General features: G+C 37.8%; 4 protein-coding genes across 4 annotated transcripts; all 4 read right to left on the reverse strand.

Moving 5' to 3' along the window:
- Window positions 1-356: 356 nt before the first annotated feature.
- LOC134818261 (uncharacterized) lies at window positions 357-3,483 on the reverse strand. Its single transcript, XM_063827750.1, has 4 exons — window positions 2,949-3,483; window positions 1,489-2,610; window positions 1,126-1,356; window positions 357-907 (listed from the first exon to the last, which is right to left on the reverse strand). Exons 1-2 carry the CDS (start codon window positions 3,082-3,084, stop codon window positions 1,967-1,969), a joined length of 780 nt encoding a protein of 259 aa, XP_063683820.1. The 5' UTR covers window positions 3,085-3,483; the 3' UTR covers window positions 357-907; window positions 1,126-1,356; window positions 1,489-1,966.
- Window positions 3,484-6,742: 3,259 nt separating this feature from the next.
- Window positions 6,743-15,126, reverse strand: LOC134818102 (putative ankyrin repeat protein RF_0381). The gene is made up of 10 exons (XM_063827518.1): window positions 14,994-15,126; window positions 14,675-14,763; window positions 14,186-14,329; window positions 11,714-11,882; window positions 11,530-11,591; window positions 9,087-9,255; window positions 8,828-8,987; window positions 8,398-8,529; window positions 8,035-8,138; window positions 6,743-7,394 (listed from the first exon to the last, which is right to left on the reverse strand). Exons 3-10 carry the CDS (start codon window positions 14,218-14,220, stop codon window positions 7,218-7,220), a joined length of 1,008 nt encoding a protein of 335 aa, XP_063683588.1. The 5' UTR covers window positions 14,221-14,329; window positions 14,675-14,763; window positions 14,994-15,126; the 3' UTR covers window positions 6,743-7,217.
- Window positions 14,500-15,395, reverse strand: LOC134818761 (uncharacterized). Its single transcript, XM_063828406.1, has 4 exons — window positions 15,268-15,395; window positions 14,994-15,093; window positions 14,675-14,763; window positions 14,500-14,560 (listed from the first exon to the last, which is right to left on the reverse strand). The coding sequence occupies exons 1-4, from the start codon at window positions 15,393-15,395 to the stop codon at window positions 14,500-14,502; spliced, it is 378 nt and encodes a 125-aa protein (XP_063684476.1).
- Window positions 15,396-15,662: 267 nt separating this feature from the next.
- On the reverse strand, window positions 15,663-21,283 carry LOC134818100 (serine/threonine-protein kinase Nek7-like). The gene is made up of 9 exons (XM_063827517.1): window positions 21,164-21,283; window positions 20,831-20,911; window positions 19,625-19,687; window positions 19,368-19,424; window positions 18,797-18,850; window positions 18,374-18,482; window positions 18,106-18,213; window positions 17,368-17,576; window positions 15,663-16,675 (listed from the first exon to the last, which is right to left on the reverse strand). Exons 1-9 carry the CDS (start codon window positions 21,275-21,277, stop codon window positions 16,568-16,570), a joined length of 903 nt encoding a protein of 300 aa, XP_063683587.1. The 5' UTR covers window positions 21,278-21,283; the 3' UTR covers window positions 15,663-16,567.
- Between the last annotated feature and the right edge of the window lie 1,593 nt (window positions 21,284-22,876).

The raw sequence follows: 22,876 nt of genomic DNA on the forward strand, positions 1-22,876 counted from the left end.
ATCCCTAAGATCTTTATGCATATAGAACAACTCGATATCAACATTGTCCTTAAGATCTTCATCAGAGAAGTGTTTGACTGTTCCGACTTATCCCGTTTTCGAGGAGCTCTTTAGTAATGTCTCATTCTGCGAAAACTTCAACGCTCAAAGATATAGATCTAGAAATTTTATTATTAAAGCGTAATAAATTAAAAGATTGTAGAACTCGAGATCATGCTTTATCTACAATTGAGATAAGCACATGTTAGGTGAAAGCCCCGCCAAGCTGACAATGATTGATATCGTCAATCAAGAGTGTGCGGTGATAATGATATAGTTAAAATCATTTTGAATTTGAAAAAGAAAAACACAATTGTATTCAGTTTAATAAAATTCATGTACAACGTCAAACTGCCACCATTAATTTCGATATTTGCATACTAGCCCTGCAAACTTGAATTTGCGACACTAATGCCAAAGTGTTCTTTGCTTCAAGTTCACGCTGTGGCCCCAGCCATGCCGAGTACAAAGCGTGGGGCAGTCTCGCAGCGAATAGCCTCGAAATGGTTTAACAGAAATAAGTATCGCGACGTGAAACAAATTAGTGTTTTCATGTACTTCATGCTCAACAATTGTACTTTAATATATTTTCCCTGTCCTTTGAACATAGGAAGATGTCCGGTTAAAAAACGATCCTCTTAACTTCGCCGTGCAAAAACTAAGCTGGTACATATTGTTTGTTTTATCCTCGGCACTCGCAGTCAAATATTAATAACAAATAAAGGATTTTGCGCACAACAGGCTGAACGTTTCGTGTAGGTTGCCGTAAAAAGTTGACAGCCAAAGTTGATGCACATGTAGTGTAGCCGTTTGAATTTCCGTTGATTCAGTTCCAACTATAACTTTGAGTTATTTACTGCCACCTGTCCTGCAAAACATACAATCAGCTGTTAGGCAATCGAACAATCAGTTGTTACAGTTTGACCAATTCATTGATTACCCTATCGTATCTCGAATCAATTACTAAGATCCAGAAACTTTTAATTCTACAATTTTAGATAAAAAGAGGGTGCGGCATGTATGTTGAAAATTGACTTATGAAACCAAATTACTGCAACTCCCTTAATCTTCAATCAATAAACTTACTCGTTCATTGCCATGATGTCAACTGATTATATCACACATAACCTCTTGGACTCGTCACCCCCAACGAACATTACAATGCAGAGATTAATACTCAGGGCAATAATCATCCAACTCAGTAAGAACCAGTTGCCGTGGTCTAGGGTAAGATAGGTTGAAGTTAAGACTGCCACTGTGGACCCCGCGTACATGGCTGTAGCTACTCCAGTGTACCAAACTGTTGTGATCCTTGACCTGGGAGTTGGGATAACAGACCACCGATCATTTGCAGAGATCTCAGAGCACTGGGACTTGATATAGATAAAAAGTAAAAGTTTTTAAGAGAACATTTTAGAATAGCAGAGTTTATAATGATCAAAACCAAACCTGACGTTCACAGTTAGGGCCCGTCGCGTTACTTTAGCTTGAATAGTCTCCATAGTTTTATAGGAAGAAACAGATCCAAGCATGCTTGCGAATCCAACGAAGCAGACGGCCAGATATCCTACATTCGGGACCTGCTCAAACAAGCCGGGTATCCTTATTGGTGGGAATAAAAACCAGACTCCAATGAAGCCAATCATTGCTGCTAGAGCTGCTATCTTGGGGGAACTAATTAGTTTAGCTTGGAGCAAGGCACCAGCTGCGGAGGAACCTGCCATCATGGACAGGTTCAGGAGGACCAGGAAGAAACTAGCCTGGGAGATGGGCATTTGGAACATCCCGTTAAGGTAGGGAACTACCAGGGCAGCAGCGTATCCGTACATCATGTCAAAACAAATGTCGCCAATCATCGGAATGATTATCGCTGGAGTTAGACTATTTTCGGCAATTTCCATCTCTCTTTTGCTCTTTTCACTGTTGTTCAGGCCTTACGTTCGTCTTGAGTTGAAAGTTGAGTTATTGAAACATCACTGTCCAGCTCCTCCCCAACATCAACTTGAATTGAATCGCAGCTAAGTTGATCATACTGGTAATCAGGGTCGCCTTTTTCTTTATCCGTTTCCTCGAGAAGGGTCATATCAGAGTTGCTGGTGTTCGGCAGGACCAACGCGTTGAAGATCAGACAGAAGCACACGATGATTGCAAAACCCATGTACGGGGAGGTGAAGTTTTCCCAGAAGTCGTACATAACCCCGCTAAGTTGATTAAACAAGGCAGCCCCAAGGTAATACCCGCCATTTGTAATCCCCTGGACCACCCTGAAATGGTGTGGAAACCAAAACTTACAGCATTCCACCGCTATCTCACAAAGTCTTAGTTCCAGGAACCCGAAGAGGACACGAAGTATAATCATGATAATCATGGCGGGGAGGTTTGAGGGAATGAGAGCAGCTAGACCAGTCCCAGCACAGATAATAATTGTGGAGATAAGAGCCCCGCAGACCACGAGGAAGACGCTCACGTTGTGCCGGTGGATAAAATAGTGGGTCGTGTCGAAGAAGAATCCTATCAGTACACCCACACCTGGTCCAAAGCTGAACAGACCTACTAAGTAACCCTCCACTCCTGAAACAGGTCGTTAGAACTTTCGACCATTTTTTCAATCTACTTCTAGATGAATATTGAATATCAATATTTTTGACCACCCATACTTATTTAAGGAAATTGGCTGATTACCAAGTCACTTCACCCTATGATGATGATTTACGAATATTACAAAATCACAAAATCCAGTTCTCGCTTCTTAGACTTAATTAATACACGTTGCATTTCCCTTTTTGCGCCGGCCGGCGTGAACGAAAGGAATACCAATATGCAACGTGTAGCAACTTCTCAAACATAATTGCTATCAGTACTAAATTTTGGGGCCCATGATTTTAATAACAAAACCACGTGTTTCTTACCGCGTCGTTGAAAAGCGATGACATAGTACGAGGAAGAACCATACGCTACACTCATTGTGGAGATGGTTTGCAGGAATATGGCCACCAGCACCCCATACGCCCGCCATCGGGAGTTGTTCATTTCAAACTTAGTCATTGTTAACGTGGTCTCAACTAGCGGAGTTTGTCAAACTGTTTCCAGCTGTTTTAAGTATCTTCAGACAGGTTTAGAGAAGGTTGCTTAAAACTGACTCCGATTCCGCCGCACTCAGGGTCCACACCCGTTCAGTCCTTTGACTCTTATATTATGAATATTAGATTTAGAATCAATTTTTATAAATTGTTTTTGAATTATTCATTATACGAGTCAAAAATGAAAAGGAAGAAACGGATACCAAGCACCTTGAATTGAATGACTAAATTATATTGGAACTCCAATATCATTATCGGAAATAGAGGTAAATGATAATAACCCAAAAGTCTACGAACGAAACAGCGAAGATATGAAAGAAGGAGAGATGATAGGGAGAGGAAAATGGATAAAATAAAATGGAGAAGGAGATGGAGAGGAGGAAGGAGAGGGAGAGGAGGAAGGAGAGGAAGAGGAGGAAGGAGAGGGAGAGGAAGAAGGAGAGGGAGAGGGTCTTGTGTTGGACAAAAATTAACACTTCATGATAAAATTAAATGATCAGCGTTAATTATGAATATCGTTCACTTCTTCGATGCGATAATATTATTACTACTACTTTTTTGCAAGATGGATCATTAGGTGGATTAATGGCTTACATTATTTCGTACGCCCAAAACACAAAAATTATCACGTGACTTAAGCTTTTACAGTTAAACAAAACAGTTGTACACACTAACCCAAACTGTTTTGAGGGTTTCGGCCGGACCCTAATCATATCCTTTTAACCACAGCCATAACCCTAAACAATCGAAATTTCGTTTTACTAGCCTGTTCGGAATCAGCGTCCAAAATACATCACACTTTCATTATATTCATACCCTCGGAATTCAGATCAGGGCCTTTATTTCACAATAATTTAAAAAAGATTTGGGTGAGCAAAACTAAAAACAAAACTAAAAATTCAGCTGAATTAATGACAATCATTTCAACTGTCATTAATGCCGATAAACATAATAATACGTGTCAACATTACACTATTAATATTATACGTGTCAATTTGAATTAGGTCTAATTAAAGCAACATCACGACTACTTCTCACCTCTAATGAATTGTTCACAATGTTTTTAACATGTCACATGTTGTCATGGTCACCATTAATTTTAAGATTTTACTCTGCACTGGTTTATTTTGGGCCCTGATCCAACAAAAACCATCACTATCAACAAAAATTATATTCATCATACCATGGTGATTATAAATATATGCATATTGTTCAACCGCAAAACTCACGTTTTAATAAAATGCATTCTATCGTAACTATGTAATTGTTGAATGCGGTTAAGATCACGTGTAATTGAGAGTAATACCTTATTGGACCTTATTTGAACGGACATTATGTGAACGGACATAATGTTGAACTTGAACGGACATTAAAATGAACGCTCGAAGGAGTTCAAAACCATTATGCATTAAAAATACGAATTTATTCATTTTTTTCCAAATTTTAACAGGGGGGTCCAACTACATTTTTGTACACTAATTTAGCGTACATTTGGCAAAAATCTGATGGCCATGTACATTAATGGTCATAAAAAAATGTACAAAAAATCGGAAATCCCTGGAAACCAGGGACAAAAGGATTTCGCGATTATTTTGGCCAAAAATCGCGATACCGCGATTTTTAACAGACTATACATTAAACTATACATAAAACTTGTCGCAAATAATGGGAAAATCGCGATTCCGGTACATGCCGCGATTTCCTTTTGTCCCTGCTGGAAACGGAACAGGAAAAACAGGAAAAAACATATTTTGTACATTTTTGTACATTTTTGTACATGTACATTTGGCAAAAATCTGGTGGCCAAACAGGAAAAAACATATTTTGTACATTTTTGTACATATTTGTACATGTATATTTGGCAAAAATCTGGTGGCCATGTACAAAAATTTGGCCCCCCCCCCCCCCCCCCCCCCCCCCCTTAACAAATAATTTTTATTTATCAATTTTTCATACACTTACAGCATGAGCGAGTAAGAAAAGCAGTCGTTAGGCATTAAAAAATGTCAAATGCTGTACAGATAAGGTATGAACTATGAAGGTACGTCGGCCATATCCCTCGGAAGGTATATCCCGGTTTTCGAATTCTATATCATCGAGATGGTTGGCATATGGTATTGGTATGGTACTGGTAGAACTAGAAGGTATCGTCGTTGACATGAACCATGTAGGGCTAGGTAGCCTAGCCCTGTGCCAAGTGGGGGGCTAGAGATAAAGCTCAAGTTGTACCTCAGGCATTCTAGTAGTAGTATCTCCGGTAGAGCAGTTGATGTCGTTTATCTTTCATTACCCGGTACAACTACGAGTTGGATAAACAACTGTAAGAGATCTAGAAGATGTGGAGGTAGATTGATAGTAACTCCGAAGAAATGAACGAGGAACCGTAGATCAAGAAAGTGCAAAAGTGCCATAATATGATATTTAGAATATTTAAATTTGAAATAACTTGTTTTTATAGATCCAATGATATTGATATAGTTTAGTCCGATGATAGAAATTTAAATTAACTGAAATTATAAAGTTGTCATATCCTGGACAAAAAGTTCGCAGTGGAATAATTTTTGATAAAATTCAACGGACTTTAAACGGACGGACATTATTTGAACGGACATCAAAATGAACGTTAGGGTCTCCAGCGTTCAATTAATGTCCGTTCAAATAATTAGGTCCGATAAGGCAGTCTGTCCAGTGCCTTTCCTCGGCCAACATACCCTCATACCCTGCCAATTCAAATGTTCTCGAGAGGAGCTGCGGTATTTTGGTACACCGAAACGTTCAGTCATAGCACGAGGAGTGCGAAAAGCTTCAACAATGTAGTAGAGTAGTTAGCGCACCCAGACAAATACCGATTGTATTAGTTACAAAAACCAGTCCTGATCCAAATATATAGTATAAACCAGTTTATTTCGCTACATTAAAAACTGTTATACCGTCTTAAGACAACGTACAATTGTATTATACCGTCTTATGATTTCACAAGAACAGTACACTCTCCCGGTCGTTTAGTTTTACCAGTTAGGGCACTAACTGAGTTAGTGCCCTAACTGGTAAAACTAAACTAGCCTAACACACTATAGTAGCTAATGTTAACCCTTGAAGTTGAAGCAAAGGAAGAAGTTCGCGTTTGATCATGTGACCACTGCCAGACAGCATTATATCCCATAACTCCATAAGATAATGGGAGGGAGGGATGGAGGGAGGGAGGGAGGGAGGGAGGGAGGGAGGGAGGGAAGGAGGGAGGGAAGGAAGGAAAGAAGGAGAGAAGGAGGGAAGGAGGGAAGGAGGGAAGGAGGGAAGGAGGGAAGGAGGGAAGGAGGGAACGAGGGAACGAGGGAAGGAGGGAAGGAGGGAAGGAGGGAAGGAGGGAAGGAGGGAAGGAGGGAAGGAGGGAAGGAGGGAAGGAGGGGATGAGGGAAGGAGGGAAGGAGGGAAGGAGGGGAGGAGGGAAGGAGGGAAGGAGGGAAGGAGGGAAGGAGGAAGGAGGGAAGGAGGGAAGGAGGGAAGGAGGGAAGGAGGGAAGAAGGGAAGGAGGGACGGAGGGACGGAGGGAAGGAGGAAAGGAGCGAAGGAGGGAAGTTCAAATTAATAAAATTTTGATAAATTTACAAGATTTACAAGTTATTCTGGATTGAAATACGAGTTTCAGAAGTATAAATTACAAATATAATAATATCAAACCCTCATCATCCAAACTGAATCCATATAAATTTAAATTAAATCAATTACCTTATCTATAACGCAACCTTGGGTGGAGTTGTGAATCATACGGGCATGATCGAATTCATTCAAATTTAATCTTCGACATACTTATTAGCCTCACGTTACTCACGTTGCTAAATTTAAAAACAGTTTAATTAATGAACCAGCGAATTCTAATTACTATAAATCTTCAATCAAAAAATGAACAAAATTATGAATATAAAATGTTATTTTTATTTCAGCAACCATTTCGACCTTTTTCTTGAATGCTCGGTGTGAAAGTTGCGAAATCTGATTATGTAAAAATTCTGCACAAAAAGGGCTCATGTGTCGTTAGCCGGGCTAGTTTTAATTATCAAAATTATCTTATCACATAAAAATTCCAAGATTTGCAGTTAATTACCAGTGTCTGTTCACATAACTGACTTTACCGGTGAGCCTTGTTTTGGTCTTCATGTCCACATACAGGTTAAAAGATGCTGCTTTGGATACAAGGAAGTGAAGTGGACAGTTCCCCTTGCTGTCTTGACTGCAAAGGTCTGCTCCAAACTTTATCAAAACCCTCATACACTTCTCCTGGAAAAGATTGGTCTTATTTTTTACTTATCATTTTAACAATAAAATTACCAAGTTAACAGTAATTATAACTGATGAAAATTAGTATATTGAGGGTCTCAATGATATTCAATAAAGCCTGGATCTAAAAAGGTGCTATATTCGTCCATTCTAAGGAAAGGAGGGAGTAGCCTTTGTCTGATAAGAAATGTTGGGAAAGTCTCACGTGACTCATCTAACCTATCATTTTGATAGGTTAGATGGGTAGCCATATTTTATAAAAAGGAGTTATGGGTGACTTGATTCTAGAGAAAAATTTAAAAGAATTGACCGTTTAAAATATTTCATTGAGTGAGATGATGTGATATTTGTACGAATGATAATCATGCGACGTGGGAACATGCTATTTTTAATTTGTTGCCATTTATATTGATTGCTGCAGTTAAGCGACACTAAGGGAGCTGTAATGCTGTAATGGTGGTTTGATGATTGAATCAGACGGGCGACACTCTAACTTAAAATGAACGACGATATTATACGATATATCACATCATTTTGATTTTTATTTATAACTTTAAAATATTCAGAAAGTGGATATTAAAGAATTGATATATTTCTCAAGAATTGACAGATTAAACTGATTAACTAAGTAAGAACTAACGTGTAATCGTGAGACTGCTATGTGAAGAGGTGTTTGCCCCTCACCGTTGGTCAGACTGGGCTTCATTCTGTTGTGAAGTAACAATTCTAACATCTCTTCATCTCCTGAAGAGGACAGACTGTTCTACACTTCTATAATAACAATAATGATAATGTTTGGAGAAACAAATTGTTTGGAGAAACAAATTTTAACTCTAGCTGTCTTGATCTGTACTGATCACCATTTTAGGATGACTTGATTTCTTTTAGGGGTTTTGAATATTTTAATGGTGTAAACAGTTTCTTAATTAATAATGTTTTTTTTAAAAACATCAACAATCTATACTATGAAACTCTTAAGAAGGTGTAAAATAAAAAGTCGCACCATTAAAAGCGGCGATGTGAAGTAAGGAGACATCTCTAGAATTATCATCCTCTAACCGTGGACCAAACCCAAGGATAAGTTCTGTCAGGTCGAGGTTTGAGTTTCTGACTGCAGTGTAGAGCAAACTTTCCCCTGAAGTAACTGATTCAACTATCAGGAAATTTTAAACAGGACATTTTGAAATTAAATTTACCAAAATGCATAATTTGCATATTAAACTAGGAATTTCAACATCGACTATTATTCCAATTTCTACTTCAAATTGATCAATCAATTTCTTGAAGTTGATCTATTACAGGGACACTCAAAATATGTCAATTTTACCAAAGTGCTGCTATGATAATACTCCACCTGGTTCAAAGTTAACATCACAATCAAAACAGTTTAGGGAAGTAAAAAAGATAAGAATAAAAGAGTTGTTTTATCTTACCACTCTGGTTAGTCTGATTCACATCAGCCCCGTTTAGAAGCAGAAGATGTGACATGTCAAGTACTCCATTACTCACAAACAGCTGAACTGGAGTAACTCCTTTCACGTTAGGACAATCTAGATCTGCTGCGTGCTCCATCAGCTTCAAGATCATGTCTTTCTGGCGGAGAAGGAATTGTCACATTAACAGAGGTTTATAAAATGTACTATAATTGATTGCCATTAATTAACAGGTCAGTAAAAATCGAGAAAAGCTTACCAGAATGCTGCTCTTATCGGTGTTATCTTTGTGGTAGATATAGAGATTAGAAGCTGTGAAGAGTGAAGTTTCTCTGAAGTAGTTTCTGACAGAAAGGTCTACACCAAGCTCACAGAGGAAATCCAGCATGGCCAGGTTACTGTTGTTAATAGTCCACAACAGTGCTGTTCTACCTACAGGGGTGTATCACGTGTAAGTCACGTGTAAGTCATTCTTAAATCACGTGTTGCCACATTAATTCTTGCCCAGAATAATCTTCAAATTGTAATTATATATCAAGAGGTAATAATTGGAGGTTTGAACACCTGCTCCATATTAGCTAGGTCCTCGTGTTTTCCCTATTTTTATACTGAAATCAGGCCACTTAGATCCGATTAGTTAAAGGACCAGTTAACTGAAAAATTTGTAGTCTCCAATTTGGCTAAGATTTAAATCAGTTGTGTCAAACCGGTAAAGAATCGTATCGCCGAAAGAACCAACTCTCTAGCGTACGTGTAACGCGTGTTATTGCAATAATAAGCTGTGGCCTCGTGACGTCATAAAGTCCCTCAGTGCGCGCTGGCATAGCGTAATAAGTTGCAAATGTTTATCGTTGTCAATAAAACACCTGTAACTCACTCAAATTTTAGAATTATGACTATTTCCCTAGTTCTCCAAAATCCTTATAGTTTTGGCTATCATCCTAACTAAAGGAACAGCTGATTGGATGTACAGTGCTCACGTCATGATTTTAAACAGTGATATAGGTTCTTGAACAGTGGCGGGTGAATGTACGGTTAGAAAGTTTCTGCTATTACAACTTATATGTCATATGTGATAATTTTGGATTGTTTTCATTGCTAGTTACACAAGCAGGGAGACTGTACCGATTATTTTTCCCCAGTCCATGAAACTCTAACGAATTTAGAAAGGATCTAGATAAGTAGGAGTTTGTTCCATTCCGAGAGCAATTATATATTTATAGCATAGCGAAATTTCTAACTTTAGTCCGCATGGCATGTGTCAGCCAGTATAGGAGACAAGAGGTCTGGCTACTTTACGGCCGTTCCTCTGGGACCATTAGTAGAAGTAGCTTCTATCAGAACAGTGCCATGGGAACAGAATTCCCGCCATAATACCCGGTCTACCAAATAGTAATACTGATTGGAGTGTACGCGTGTGCGGTGTGTTTTGAATTAGACTTACGGCTTACCTAGTTGTTATCCTAATTGCATTATCATCGGTACATAACATAAATAAACTACTGGTAAGTTTAAATACCAAGTGCAAACGTGTTCAGTCAATCGACCCACTGAACAACTATACAATTTCCAAGACCCTATTATTCTTTGGCCATATATTACGGCACGATCGATTGTTAGATGGCTAAACGACCAACTTTAATCTATACAATTCTAAAACTATGAGCTAGCACTTTAATCTGAAAATACACTTTTTATATTACTCCTGATTTTTACATTTCACGTAAAACATTGTCGCCATAGGTTGATCATGGACACTAACAGCTTAATTTGAGATAAATGACTTATGAGTTTCTCTAAAGTTAACTCTAAAGTTGTGTAGTCCAGTCATTTATGGACATTTATGGAAATGAACCCGCTAATGTTCAGATACTCACGAAACTTTGCACAGACCTTCCCGAAGGTATGAATAAACTATTTTCGTTTGGAGATATTTTTTGACCGTGGAGAAAACCCAGGAGGGCCACGCCCATATTGACCCAATAACTTAACCGACCCCTTGCTTCTGAAGGTCGTAGAGACTTCAAAATAGGCTTAAACGAAGCCGCATATGCATGTTTATATAGGAGTTATTGAGCAACACATGGCCTAAAATCCTTACTTTTCGAGAAATTCGCCAAAAACCATTTTGGGCGTGGTGCTGAGCCCATTTTCGATAGGATCGTGATAGAGTCTTTAGACAGGGTGCAAAAGAACCGCAATTAGCATATTAATATATGACTTACGAACAAACATATGCCTTAAAGTGCTTACTTTTTCAGTTATTGGCCAAAAACTGATTTTCGGTTCCAGAAATCATGCAAAACTATGGGTATCTGGTAAATTGGGCTATGAAGGCCCTAAAGGTTTTTGGATGTATGCAAATTGTGCAGAATGGCCATGTTTATATACAACTTATGAAGCAACATGTACCCTAAATTACTTACTTTTCGAGTTATTCGGGGAAAAACATTGTATTATGTCCATTTTCTACCTGTAAAATACAGTGTCACGAGCTCCTCTGCGCGCGCAAGGGACTTTATGACGTCATCGCCAAAATAATACAAACGCTATTTACACGCGTTAGAGAGCAGTTAGAGATTTAGGAATTTCGACTCGTTGCTTAGTTTGCTATTTGTCACAATCTGTCAAAATATGAGGATAACTTTTTTTTCAGTTAACTGAAAAAAAACTGCGTTTGAGAAGTAAATTATTAATCTTACCTACCGAGCTTATCTTTGCGATCGAAATCTGTCTCCAATTTAGTCGAGAGTTCCTTGAAAACCTGAAACAAAACAGCTTTATCTAAATTCCCCAGCCAAAAATCACTAGTCACACAATTTGAAAATATATATGATCACACAAAGCATTATTCTAGTGGGAGTTTCAGAAAAATGTGGAATTAACCTCAAAATTGTTGGCCTTAGCAGCAATGTGAGCAGCAGTTTGACCGTTGTTATCAGGAATAGAGGCCAGGGCACCGTGTGACATGAACAAGTCTATAAGTGCAGCGTTCCCCAACTTTATCGCCAGGTGGAGACACGTTTTGCCGTACATATTCTGGATGTTAACATCGCTGAAATTTCGGATATCTGATGTTATGAGCTTTACTCATCGCTGAAATGTCAGATATCTGATTTTATGGAGGCGGTCCTGCCGTTTTAATCGCCATACTAAATATGGAGATTAAAGGGTATAAGCATAATGCACAGTCTGACGAGTAACTATTAGTTACTAGGCTTAAAAGAGTCATTGTCCGGCGACTAGACCACACAAGAAGAATTGAGATCATGAGCTGCCACGCTACAGGGAGAGGCGGCAAGAAAGGGAGGAGGGGGGAGGAGACATCTGAAGAAGAAGGCGCGAGATCTAGACAAATGACCACGAGAAAGGCAAAGTCAGTCAGGCTAGCCGGACAAGTTCAGACGAGCAAGTGCCGGATTGAATGGGATTATTAGTGAGAGTCATACTCGAGAAAGATATATCAGAGAGAAGTTAACATTAAAGTTTACACAGTGCCTTGTAACTTCAGACCACTCCGGACTAATTTGACTCAATTTATATTGAAAAGTTTCAGTTATTTATACTTTTATATCATTTCAGGTTAAACCGGAATTCATTTTATCGGAGCCAAAGATTGGACATGATAAATTGAGCGCTCGGCACAACTCCAAAACACTTCTCCGACTCAAAGTCACCTGATACCTTGATTATGGTCTACAATTAATCCTAATTCTTTTGATAAGGAGATTTGCGATTTGATTCACCGGATAATTCGATCATTTGGGCTGTGATCACTGATTCATCGGATAATTCATAGAATTTAGCAACATCGTGTCCTATTTTAGAGTACTGTGGGAACTGATGAGTACCGTACGAGGGGGCAAGGGAAATGTAATTTCTCACTAATTATGTAATTATGTAATTATGTAATTTATCACTAAAAGAAGATTTTGAGGGAATCATATTCGATACTTTCAGTCCCTAAGTCAGACTCGAATGTGGGTCGAATGAAAAATCAAGTGAAGTCACGTGATAGTTAAAATGTATAATTGATATCTTCGTTAGAAAGTTTACTTTTTGGTTATTGTCCTCAATGATCGTTTTTCGCGCTATTCCGGCCAAATTTGATATGTTTTCAACCTTCGCTCTAATACCTTCTCAGTTCTCACCAATATAGACACCACGCACTGTGGCTCACCTGTATGCAACACAATTCTCGTCGAAGTTACCTCCTAATGTGAATGTCTTCTAAAATTCCTTATTAATGGTAACTAACCTGGTAGTATAACTGTTTTGTTGGAGTATGTTGTGTCTTTGAGTAGAACCCTGAATTGGTCAGATGCCGTGTCTGAAGATAAAAACCGCACCTCCTTATCAGTCCTGCTCCAAGTTCCAACACAGCCTTCATTTCCTTTTCAAACCAAAAGTTGATGATCTCTTTATCGTTACAGCTGATGATGATGCGCTGTTGGTTTCGCTGAATGTACCAAGTCTTATTCTTTTGGCTCGGAATATCTGCCTGGATGACCTGTGTTGTATCCTGTACACGCGTTGATTGTGTACTGCATGGCTGATTTAGCGAAATTCAAGTACAACTGGCGATTACTTTCACCCGCTTTAGTCGGTTCGTATCTGATCGCTACTTTTTCCTCGCTCTCGTGGGCTGAGTCCGTCTTTATAACGAGAATGTCATCTGCATTGTAGTCATTTCGTGATTGAGAGTCGACACTCTGCCACTCCGGAAAAGGAATAGTATTTGCTTTAACTGTTGCTAAATTTAGTAGAACCGCAAGGAATCTGGCAATTCTGGTCATTGCACGGTGCTCATGAAATGAAGATTTGGAGGAGTTGAAACAGGTGCTGGCAGAACCACTACATCAGTCCTTAAAGCCTTATCAACTTGTCGAGAAACTTAACAAAATCTTTCAAAAATGTGTCGTGGGCCGAAGAAGTGAGCTTTTTTAGGGACGGTATGCCTTTTATTACACGTCATGCGCCTTCTGTAATCTGTATTTCCTATACATAAATACCGTCTCGGTTCTCAACGAGGTTTTCATGACTTGCTAATGATATGGCTTGCTAATGATATATCATATTTACCAGCTATTTATGGGCTATTTTACATAGGATTTCACGTGCTACCCTTGCCGCCCTCTATTTTTCGTCGGAACCCATGATCTCGCTCCTTCTCACAAAGGCGGCTGCACTAATTAGTCTCCGCTAATTGGTCTGTAAACGTTATTCTGCTTTAAGTCATTAAGTTATCCTCTAAGAAGAGGCCCTAAAAGAGTCCCTAAAAGGGCCGTCCAGAGGCCCTAAACCTTCACCAGGCTACCAACAGATATTGGAAAAAAGTAACCTATAATCAGAACTCACGAGTGGAAGTCGAGCAGAAGCTGAGAAGCCTCCATATCCTCGTTATCTACTGCTATATGTACTGGATGTTGGCCGAAGTTGTCGAGCAGATCAACTCGACATCCAGCTAGCAGCAGTTTTATTGATAGATCAATTAGGTGATTACTGAAATAAAACACCTGTTTGTTAAACATTCTAACATTAAAACATATAATATAGAAGAAGTAATGTGATTAAACTGAAAAGTAGCAATCAGTAGAATGGTAAAAGGGTGCCAGTCACGATCTATAAGTGAAGTGTACTTGAAGTGGATGTAGTCTTCCTTACATCCAATTCTAGCTCACATTAATGATGTCACTGACCTGTGACCCTGACTTGTACCCAATCCTAACAAACCTGAGACAGAATTTAAACTAGTGAATAACGAACAAGCAGATCTGTACCAGTGTCAGGGTATAATAACTAGTAGGACTCCTACAGTCCTACTAGTTATTGCTACTAAGTGCTAACCTGATAGCAATGTGAAGACCAGTTCTCCCATCCCCGTCAGCCTGGTTAATGTCAGCACCACCTGTTAGGAGCAACTCTAAAACTTCACCCTAAATAGGAGGATTTAGTTGGAAATAAGTGGAAATTTTGAAAAAGTACATCATCAGACTTCAGAGTATTAGAGTAGCTACAGAATTAAATCTTTATCCTCTTTTCATGAAACTGTCAGGTTTTATAGACATTTCATTTTTAAGAGTTCACCAAGTCACGACCCTAAAGTCACAAGATTCAAATATCACTAGTTTGTTCTAGAAGGTGCCTGAGAACATTAAGAACTAACCTGCCTCTCTCGAACAGTGAAATGTAGAGCTGGAGTGTTGTCAATAACCGGGGAGGACAAATCTACATTTGGCAGCAGCTCTTTTAACTCTTCTACATTCCTGCAATAAGGGACGTAGGGTACAAAAGGGATCAGTTAAATATAACGTAACTCAATAGTCAATATACTGTTTATATCCATATAGTATCAGCTCAATTCACTGCTGTTTCTGTATGACGCTATTAATAATGGTAGCTATATTATATGCACATAATCCAAGCATATTTTGTCTCACTTACCTGCTTTAATTAGCTGGCATATAGTTTTGGGGGAGATGTAATTGTCAGCAGTTGCCTGACAATTAGCAAACAACTCCTTGGTTGAGCTTATCTCATCAAATTCAGATTGGGTGTGGTCTAACATTGGTGGTTATCTTCAAGTTATCATATGGAGTGGCTATAACGGATAGTTTTTATACTTCTCCTTGAAAAAAGTGTCAGGATCATTATTATTGGGGATCCGAACAGGAGTCAAGTTTATAAAATATGGTACATGATAATTACGTTAACTCAGTGGGAGGAATTTCTTCGGCACAGGATCAAATGCTATAGTGTAAATACTTTGAATAAAATTTAGTTTCAATTTTGGTGCAAACGAAGTTAAGGAGTTCTATTCAATGATTCAACCATGAGGAAATAAAATGCGGCTTTTTTTAAATCGACAATCTCATTAATAACGACTAATCTCATTGATAAATTTATCATGTATCTTACGAGATAAACAATTTTAGTCAAAATATAGTCACCTATATTTGTATTTTTTGAAGAATGCACTGATCTATACTCTTTCTATATTCTAAAGGGGTGATTTCAAAAATAAATACTCAATTTCTAATCTGAAAAAATTTCTTATCTAAAAAACTGTAAACGGTAAACTGTATTTCTGATTTTACTGTACTTGTAAACTTTTAAAAAGTTACGATTATATCTTTGATACCAAAAAGCCAACATCGTTTGTAATTTATAAAGAAATGACTACGTTTTATATAATATCTACCTGCTATTTACATACTGTAAAAAGATAACACGAAAACTTAAACGAAAACACATAAGATGGTAAACAGTCTAATGTATCTAATTAGAACTAAATGGTGCAAAAACTTGAGCAAATTGCACAGCAAGATAAACAACGCTTCGTGGAAAAGATGATACCGATGTCGTTAATTATAAAATACTGCGGGCTGCCATGCTCAAAATAAAAATCAGATTTATCAATGACAGCTCATTTGGGCCTAGCCACACGGGCCTTAAAACTGACAAGCTATCGCATAAACTCAAAACAAAACGAAATCTTTTAGTTAATAAATAATTCCTCGACTTACTGACACGGAAGTCCTGATAACCCTTTCAGCCCCAATTCTAGTTATTTTGGCAGTCGAGATTTTAAACCTGATCAACAAATACACAAAATATGATCACATGTCAAGACCAGTGTGCTTATTTCAGCAAAATTTTACAGTGGCATACTAGAATAAGTGGACGACGAAGAAGAACGAATCAGAGCTGACAGGGGTATCTACTTTCAGGAAATCAAACTCAGTGGAGGGAAGCAGCGTGCATCTTTTTAGCCACCTCGTGAACATACTGAATATCTGGTCGTTTTTCCGGGTCAGGGTTTATGCAAATGTCCACCAAGTCACGAAGCTGAAATGTCGTATATTTTATAAACAGCCAACAGGATATTGTAGCTTTTCATCTAGAATGAAAACAAATTCTTTTCATTATGGAGCCGGGGACTGGCTACACCTGGTTACAACGCTTCCATTCCATCTTCTCGTAGTTCTAGAATGTTGTAGAAATTAAAACGATATTGTCATTCAGGCGAGATGTGTGACCCGTGCCTACGGCCGGGACTTCAGTATCTCAGTTGAAACCCACCTATTATATTCGAAAACACGCATTACATTTTCGTAGGTAAAACGGGGTGAAAGTACGAAGTCGCTCAGTCCAAACGGACCGTAATTTAATTCTGAGTGCCCATCATGTATCTAATAGTAATACTTGAGAGGAAATCTTGAGTATAATTACCTAATTATATAGTAATTCTGTTATGGGGGAGAGAGAGCGAGAGTGAGAGAGAGGGAGAGTACATGAGACACTTTAGTATCACATTTGGGTCAAGACCATCAATTTAAACCGTTATCACCGGCCGAATTAAAAAACCTTAATTATTTAGCTTCTTCCGAGTTTTATCGAAATTATACCGAAAAAACTAGTCCCATAACTCTTACCGTTTTCTTGATTTAGAAATTCGGAAATTTCCCATACACAAACGAACGCACTTTTTGGGATTATTGATATAGATAAGTGATTTACTTAATTAAATAAGTAACAACCTCTTTGGAGTAGTGTTCGGAGGGCAGGGGAGGGTAGTCACACTTTTCAATCTTTTGGCACAAGGAGTAAAGGTTCATCTTGTCACCGTAAAAAGGTGATTGCAGGGCAGCCATTTCGTAGAGCAGGCACCCAAGGGACCAGGTGTCAGATTTGAAGTTGTACCCGTTTTCGTGGATTCTTTCTGGTGACATGTAGTACGGTGTTCCGACTGAAAAGTATTCATCAGGGTTTCAATGCTTTTAGGAACTCTCACGATGAACTTGAAATGGTGTGAATGTCCGTAAGAACTTAAGTTTGTATTAATACTAATAGTATTCATTTTATTTTATTTATTTATTTTTCATAAGGATGTTGCCATCCTCTGCCTGAAATGACTTCAGAATTCTGTATGTCTCGGATGTAACTTCTCATCGCCTTAAAGTGACGGTGATTTTATCTAAAACTGATGATCGAACTAAGTAATAAGTAATAACCCCTAATTACGGCATGTTTACTGTTTAGAAACATTTCGAGAATATAAGTTATAAATTAATCTAGCTAGCTAGCGCGCAGCTCGATTCTTGTTGCACTAACTGCGAACAACTTTATATTGCAAAATAAATATTACATCGCGCGCTACGTAAAGTTACATTTTTTTGCCACTGTGACAGAGTCAGAAATATGCTTGCGAACTGCTATACAGAGAAACGATCTTCCGACTTCCTTAGAAAAGAAAAACTTTATTAATTGTCACGTACCAAGGGAGTGGGCAGCTTGAGTTTTTGAACTGAAATATCGGCCCAATCCCAAATCTCCGAGCTTAACCACGCCCGCAGCTGTTATGAACACATTGGATGGTTTTATATCTGAAATAATGAGATTGGATGACCATTAACCTTGATAACCTGCTATAGAGAATTAGTCTGGCTCAGTGCCTAAAAATAACATTTCAAGAACACTTTATTGTTATATTAAAAGCTACGATCGTCACACGATTGATCCCTATTTAAAATCAACTATTATTACCTCTGTGCATGATACGTCTTGAATGCATGTGCTCCACAGCACTGGTCAACTGTACAAAATATTTCCAGATTGTTCGTTCAGGAATCAACTTTCCCCCTTTCTTAAAGTGCTGGAAATTGAAATGTCTAGAATAACATTTTGAAATTCTTTTATTACAACAAAGAAAAACAAATAACTGAAAGAAAAACTTTTATTATAACAAGTTTTGACGTTCATAATTCATGTGTTGGGCTATGTCATACTGGAACGCAAACTTGAGAGGTTAAGGGTCGTGTTGTCATACAATTTGTATTTTGTTTGGTTGGGCAAAACTTTACAACACGAAAAAAAACTGGCTATTCTAATTATTCAAATTCTACACAAGGTTTTCAGTTTTCTACGAAAAAGACACCGCACAACAGAATTTAAAATGTAGATACTTACACGAATCATTCGAGATAGATCACCAGCATCTGCTAACTCCAACACTATGTTTAGCTGAAAGAGAGCAAAATATTATGATAAATACATTGTTATCATTATTAGGTAGGTTTCAAAATGTTATTGAAACAACTGAGTGGAGTTCTTATTTGTTGCTCCTTAGGTTCAATAACCACCAAAAAAATTCAATTTCCAACTCGACCATCTTACCCTGCTCCGACCACACACAAATGCGTATGTGCATATATAGGTAGTTATAAATGACCGAGATCCATCTATGCCTTCAGCATATCGTCATGACGTGTGCAGTGCCTCTAAATATGCATTTATGCTCGAATGGCTCAGACCATAATACATTTTATAGCCTTCAAAAAAACTGTACAAACGTGCAGTATAAAAACTAGCATGATGATGAAATGCCCTGTAATGTCACACACTTATGCCCTTGTAAAAAATGTATGCATATTCATATTGCATATTATTAAAAAGTTAAGAATTTAATGACGTCACATGACGTGGTAATGACGTAGTAACTAGTAATGACGTCACGTGACGTCATACGACAAAAACTCACCTCGTTATCCTCAATGAAGGAAGCCAGGTACTTGATAACGTTAGGATGATTCAATTGCTGAAAATTGCAAACTTTTTAATTCGTTTGTTTTGTCCTGTTATAACCACCCTATTATATAACCAACTATAGAACGTACGTATTGGGAGCTTATAATTTCATTATGAAACCGATTAATTGACATGCCATATCGAATGGCTGAAACATTCTTAGTACACTATTGATATGCAATTATGATTTTATGATGTTCAAATGGCAACCTTTAGAAGATCGATCTCTTTGATACAATCGTTCCTAGCTTTAGCATCCATCATTTCGTATATCTGAAATTGGGGAGTGGTATAGTATATAGTAGTGGTATAAACAATACACATAATGAGCTGTCACGTGTCAAGACAAGTGTGTTTAGACAGCTTCCAAATTGGCAAATTGAATACCCGGTTGTTTAATATATTGTTATATATTACAAGCACTAATATATAACAATGAACATACTATTATGTTATATTTTCTCATTAAAAACGTTATAATAGTACCCAGCTTATAAGCTTAACGGATGCTTATAGCATTATAGACTGGTAATTTGACTACTAAACTACAAACAAGCGTATAAGACACATAAACGTTCTTTAACATATAAAACGATTCTATTGTAATATGTTAACTGTAGAATATATACGTCTTATATATATATTGGTCACGTGACTAAGTTTGAAGAGTGTACTTTAATATGCATTCTCTATGCGGCAAGGTGTTCGATATATTCAGTAACTGTATATATTTACACACACATCACACATGTACACACATCGTCTAAAATATTGCTTACAAAACGATTCATAGAGCGGGTATTTGAGCACTACAGCAATACTCTCAGTTTCCTAATCTTAGAAGACTCTACATCAGCTGCCTCAGCACTAAGCATTATATTATGACCATAGCTTAGAGCAATACATAAGGTTATTTTAAGAGGCAGTTTATTACTGAATTGAATAGAATAAACTTATTTACATGAGATTTTTACTTCACCTGGTCAAAATTGGTTCAGTTAACGATTTATTCCAGGCTAAAATTCTTCTAAGAATCATTAACATTGATTAAAACCTGTTTGATACCGGGAAATTTTATTCCTCTTCATTTTAAAATGAGTCCTTAGTGTTTTGGTTGTGTTGAGTGGTAAGATTGAGCCAATAGTAAAGATTGGCATTTAAATATAGAGTTTGGGATAGATTAAAATTTAATTCTAGGCTCGAAATGGAGATCAAAATTCGCAACTTTTATATAGAACTTTTAAAATAACGTAACAAGCTGATTTGCTCATAGTTTGTAAACATTTTACTGAGTGATTACAATAAGCATTATATTGAAGTTTATATTAGGAATTATTTTTATTTCATATTCCCTAATTGTGCTCAAAACATTTAAGAAATTCGATAAAAATGCGAACCCAAATGAAAACTACTTACCTGCACTTTCTTGAGAGCAACGATGGACATATCAATGTGAAGTCTGGCTTTATAGACCTCACTAAACTGCCCTTTACCAACCTGTAATTTTATGATTATACTGTCGTAGAGTGTAGAGTGTAGATCTTACCAAGGTTGATAAGCCAATGGAATTTAGGTATAGCTCACATCTCCCAACATCAACATTAGCGTAGTAACCGTCATTGTAATAAGAATATTGAATAATCGATGATAGAAAAGAATTCTCAAAAGTGGCCTTAATTCTTTATACTTGGATGATCATCTTCTGTGGATAATGGAAATGATGGACATGGTAATGCAATTATAACAAACCTTTTTGTCTACAATGAAGTTGGAGAGTTTCCCATACAAAATTTGTGGGGGCTCTTTCTTTAGAGAAGCTGCTGGGGGAGGCATTGCACGCTGCTGTTGAACTCTTGTGTCCATGCTCTTAAAAAAGTTTGATTTTATTCAAAATTAGTTATACTCAATTCAACATGATGCAACTAACAGGGCCATAATTCCCGGGGGAATTGGGGGAAGATCCCCCCAAGATTTTTGGCCAAAAATTTGAATTTTCTCTGTAGTTTACTACAAATAATAACTTATATCTATAATTAAGATCATTGCATTGAGAAAAACTGCTTACTGCACAGATCTCTGATCTGGAAGGTGCTGCCAAGACTGATCATGGGGCCTAACTGATCTACCAAATTGCACGGCTGTAGCATCTAGCGGCCCGTGTAGTATTATAACAGTTTACACTCATTGTATAAATTCTCGTTTTTAGGTTGCTACAGCCTGGATACAAGGATACAAGGATACAAGGATACAAGGATACAAAAGTGATAATTATTTTATTGAATTCACAATAGTTATAATTCTGAAATAATTTAAGGTTACACAATTCTAGTTATTTACAAATGTGTAGGGATAAAATAGAAATGTTTTATAATACTATTTTTGAGGTCCTATAGCATTATGCATTGGCCAGTATTTGAGTGGAAATCTGGGCTCTTATAGTAGGCTGTAAAATGTTCGTTCACAGAGAGAATTGAATGGATTGCTCTTGCTGTGGCAGTAAATTTTGTAGGGTCTAGTGTTTTATCGGATAGCAAACCGGCTAGGTCAGTAATATTTTTGGGATGGAAGTTAAATTTTTCTCTAACTGAGGAGTAGAGTAAACAGTCAGTTAGAACATGAATTTCGTCCTCAATAGGCTTAAGCCCCTTGCTGAGAAAGCAAAAAGTGCACCATCGATGTTCTCTTGGTACTAGGGGGGTTTCGTAACGGCCCCTCTCAATGTAAAGATTGTGGCAGCTAATACGAAACCTTGTTAAGCTTTTCCGAGCATCGGGGATCTTAACCACTCCTAAGTATGTTTCTGGTTCAAAATCATGTTTAATTTGATTGTAGAATTCTAATTTAGGTGAGGATGCCTTGGCAGATTTCCAGGTATCCACAAATTCTTCCCTCATGTTGTGACTGATTTGGGTAGAGAGCTTGGATTTTGAAGAGGATGAGTGGGGGAAGTTATATTTGGTGAGAAGATTAGAGATGTTGGTGTACCAAGGAAGGCCCAGCATAATCTGCTCGTGAAATGCAGCGGAGAGAAGTTCATTTTCAGTGCTTTCAAGACGACTATAGAAATCTATTGCAAGTTTGCAGGCTTCAAAGAAGAGGGGGTGGCGCCCACTTTCGCCCCAGCAGCCTATATTTGATGCTTTTGAATGGACAGACAAGGACCACTTGATAAACTTAAGGTGGAATCTTTCATAGTGGTCTTGTGAGATGTACCTGAGAGTATGCTGGGGGTTGGCTTTGCTATCTGTTTTGGAGAGCTGCTTTCTAGGGGATCTCATACCAAAGGCACGGTATAGGCCAAGTTTAATATTCAAACAAAGTTTTTTCAAACCATACTCTGAGACATGGAGTTGGTCCTCCTTCAACGGGTTAGGAGAGTCTTGGGATGACTCAGCAGCAGAGATGGCACGGGAAAAGTTTCCAGTATTGTTTACAGTATATAGGCGGCGGTAAAAGTCACTT

Source organism: Bolinopsis microptera, chromosome 7, assembly GCF_026151205.1.
Source record: "Bolinopsis microptera isolate Bmic1 chromosome 7, MBARI_Bmic_1.0, whole genome shotgun sequence".
Lineage (NCBI taxonomy): Eukaryota > Metazoa > Ctenophora > Tentaculata > Lobata > Bolinopsidae > Bolinopsis > Bolinopsis microptera.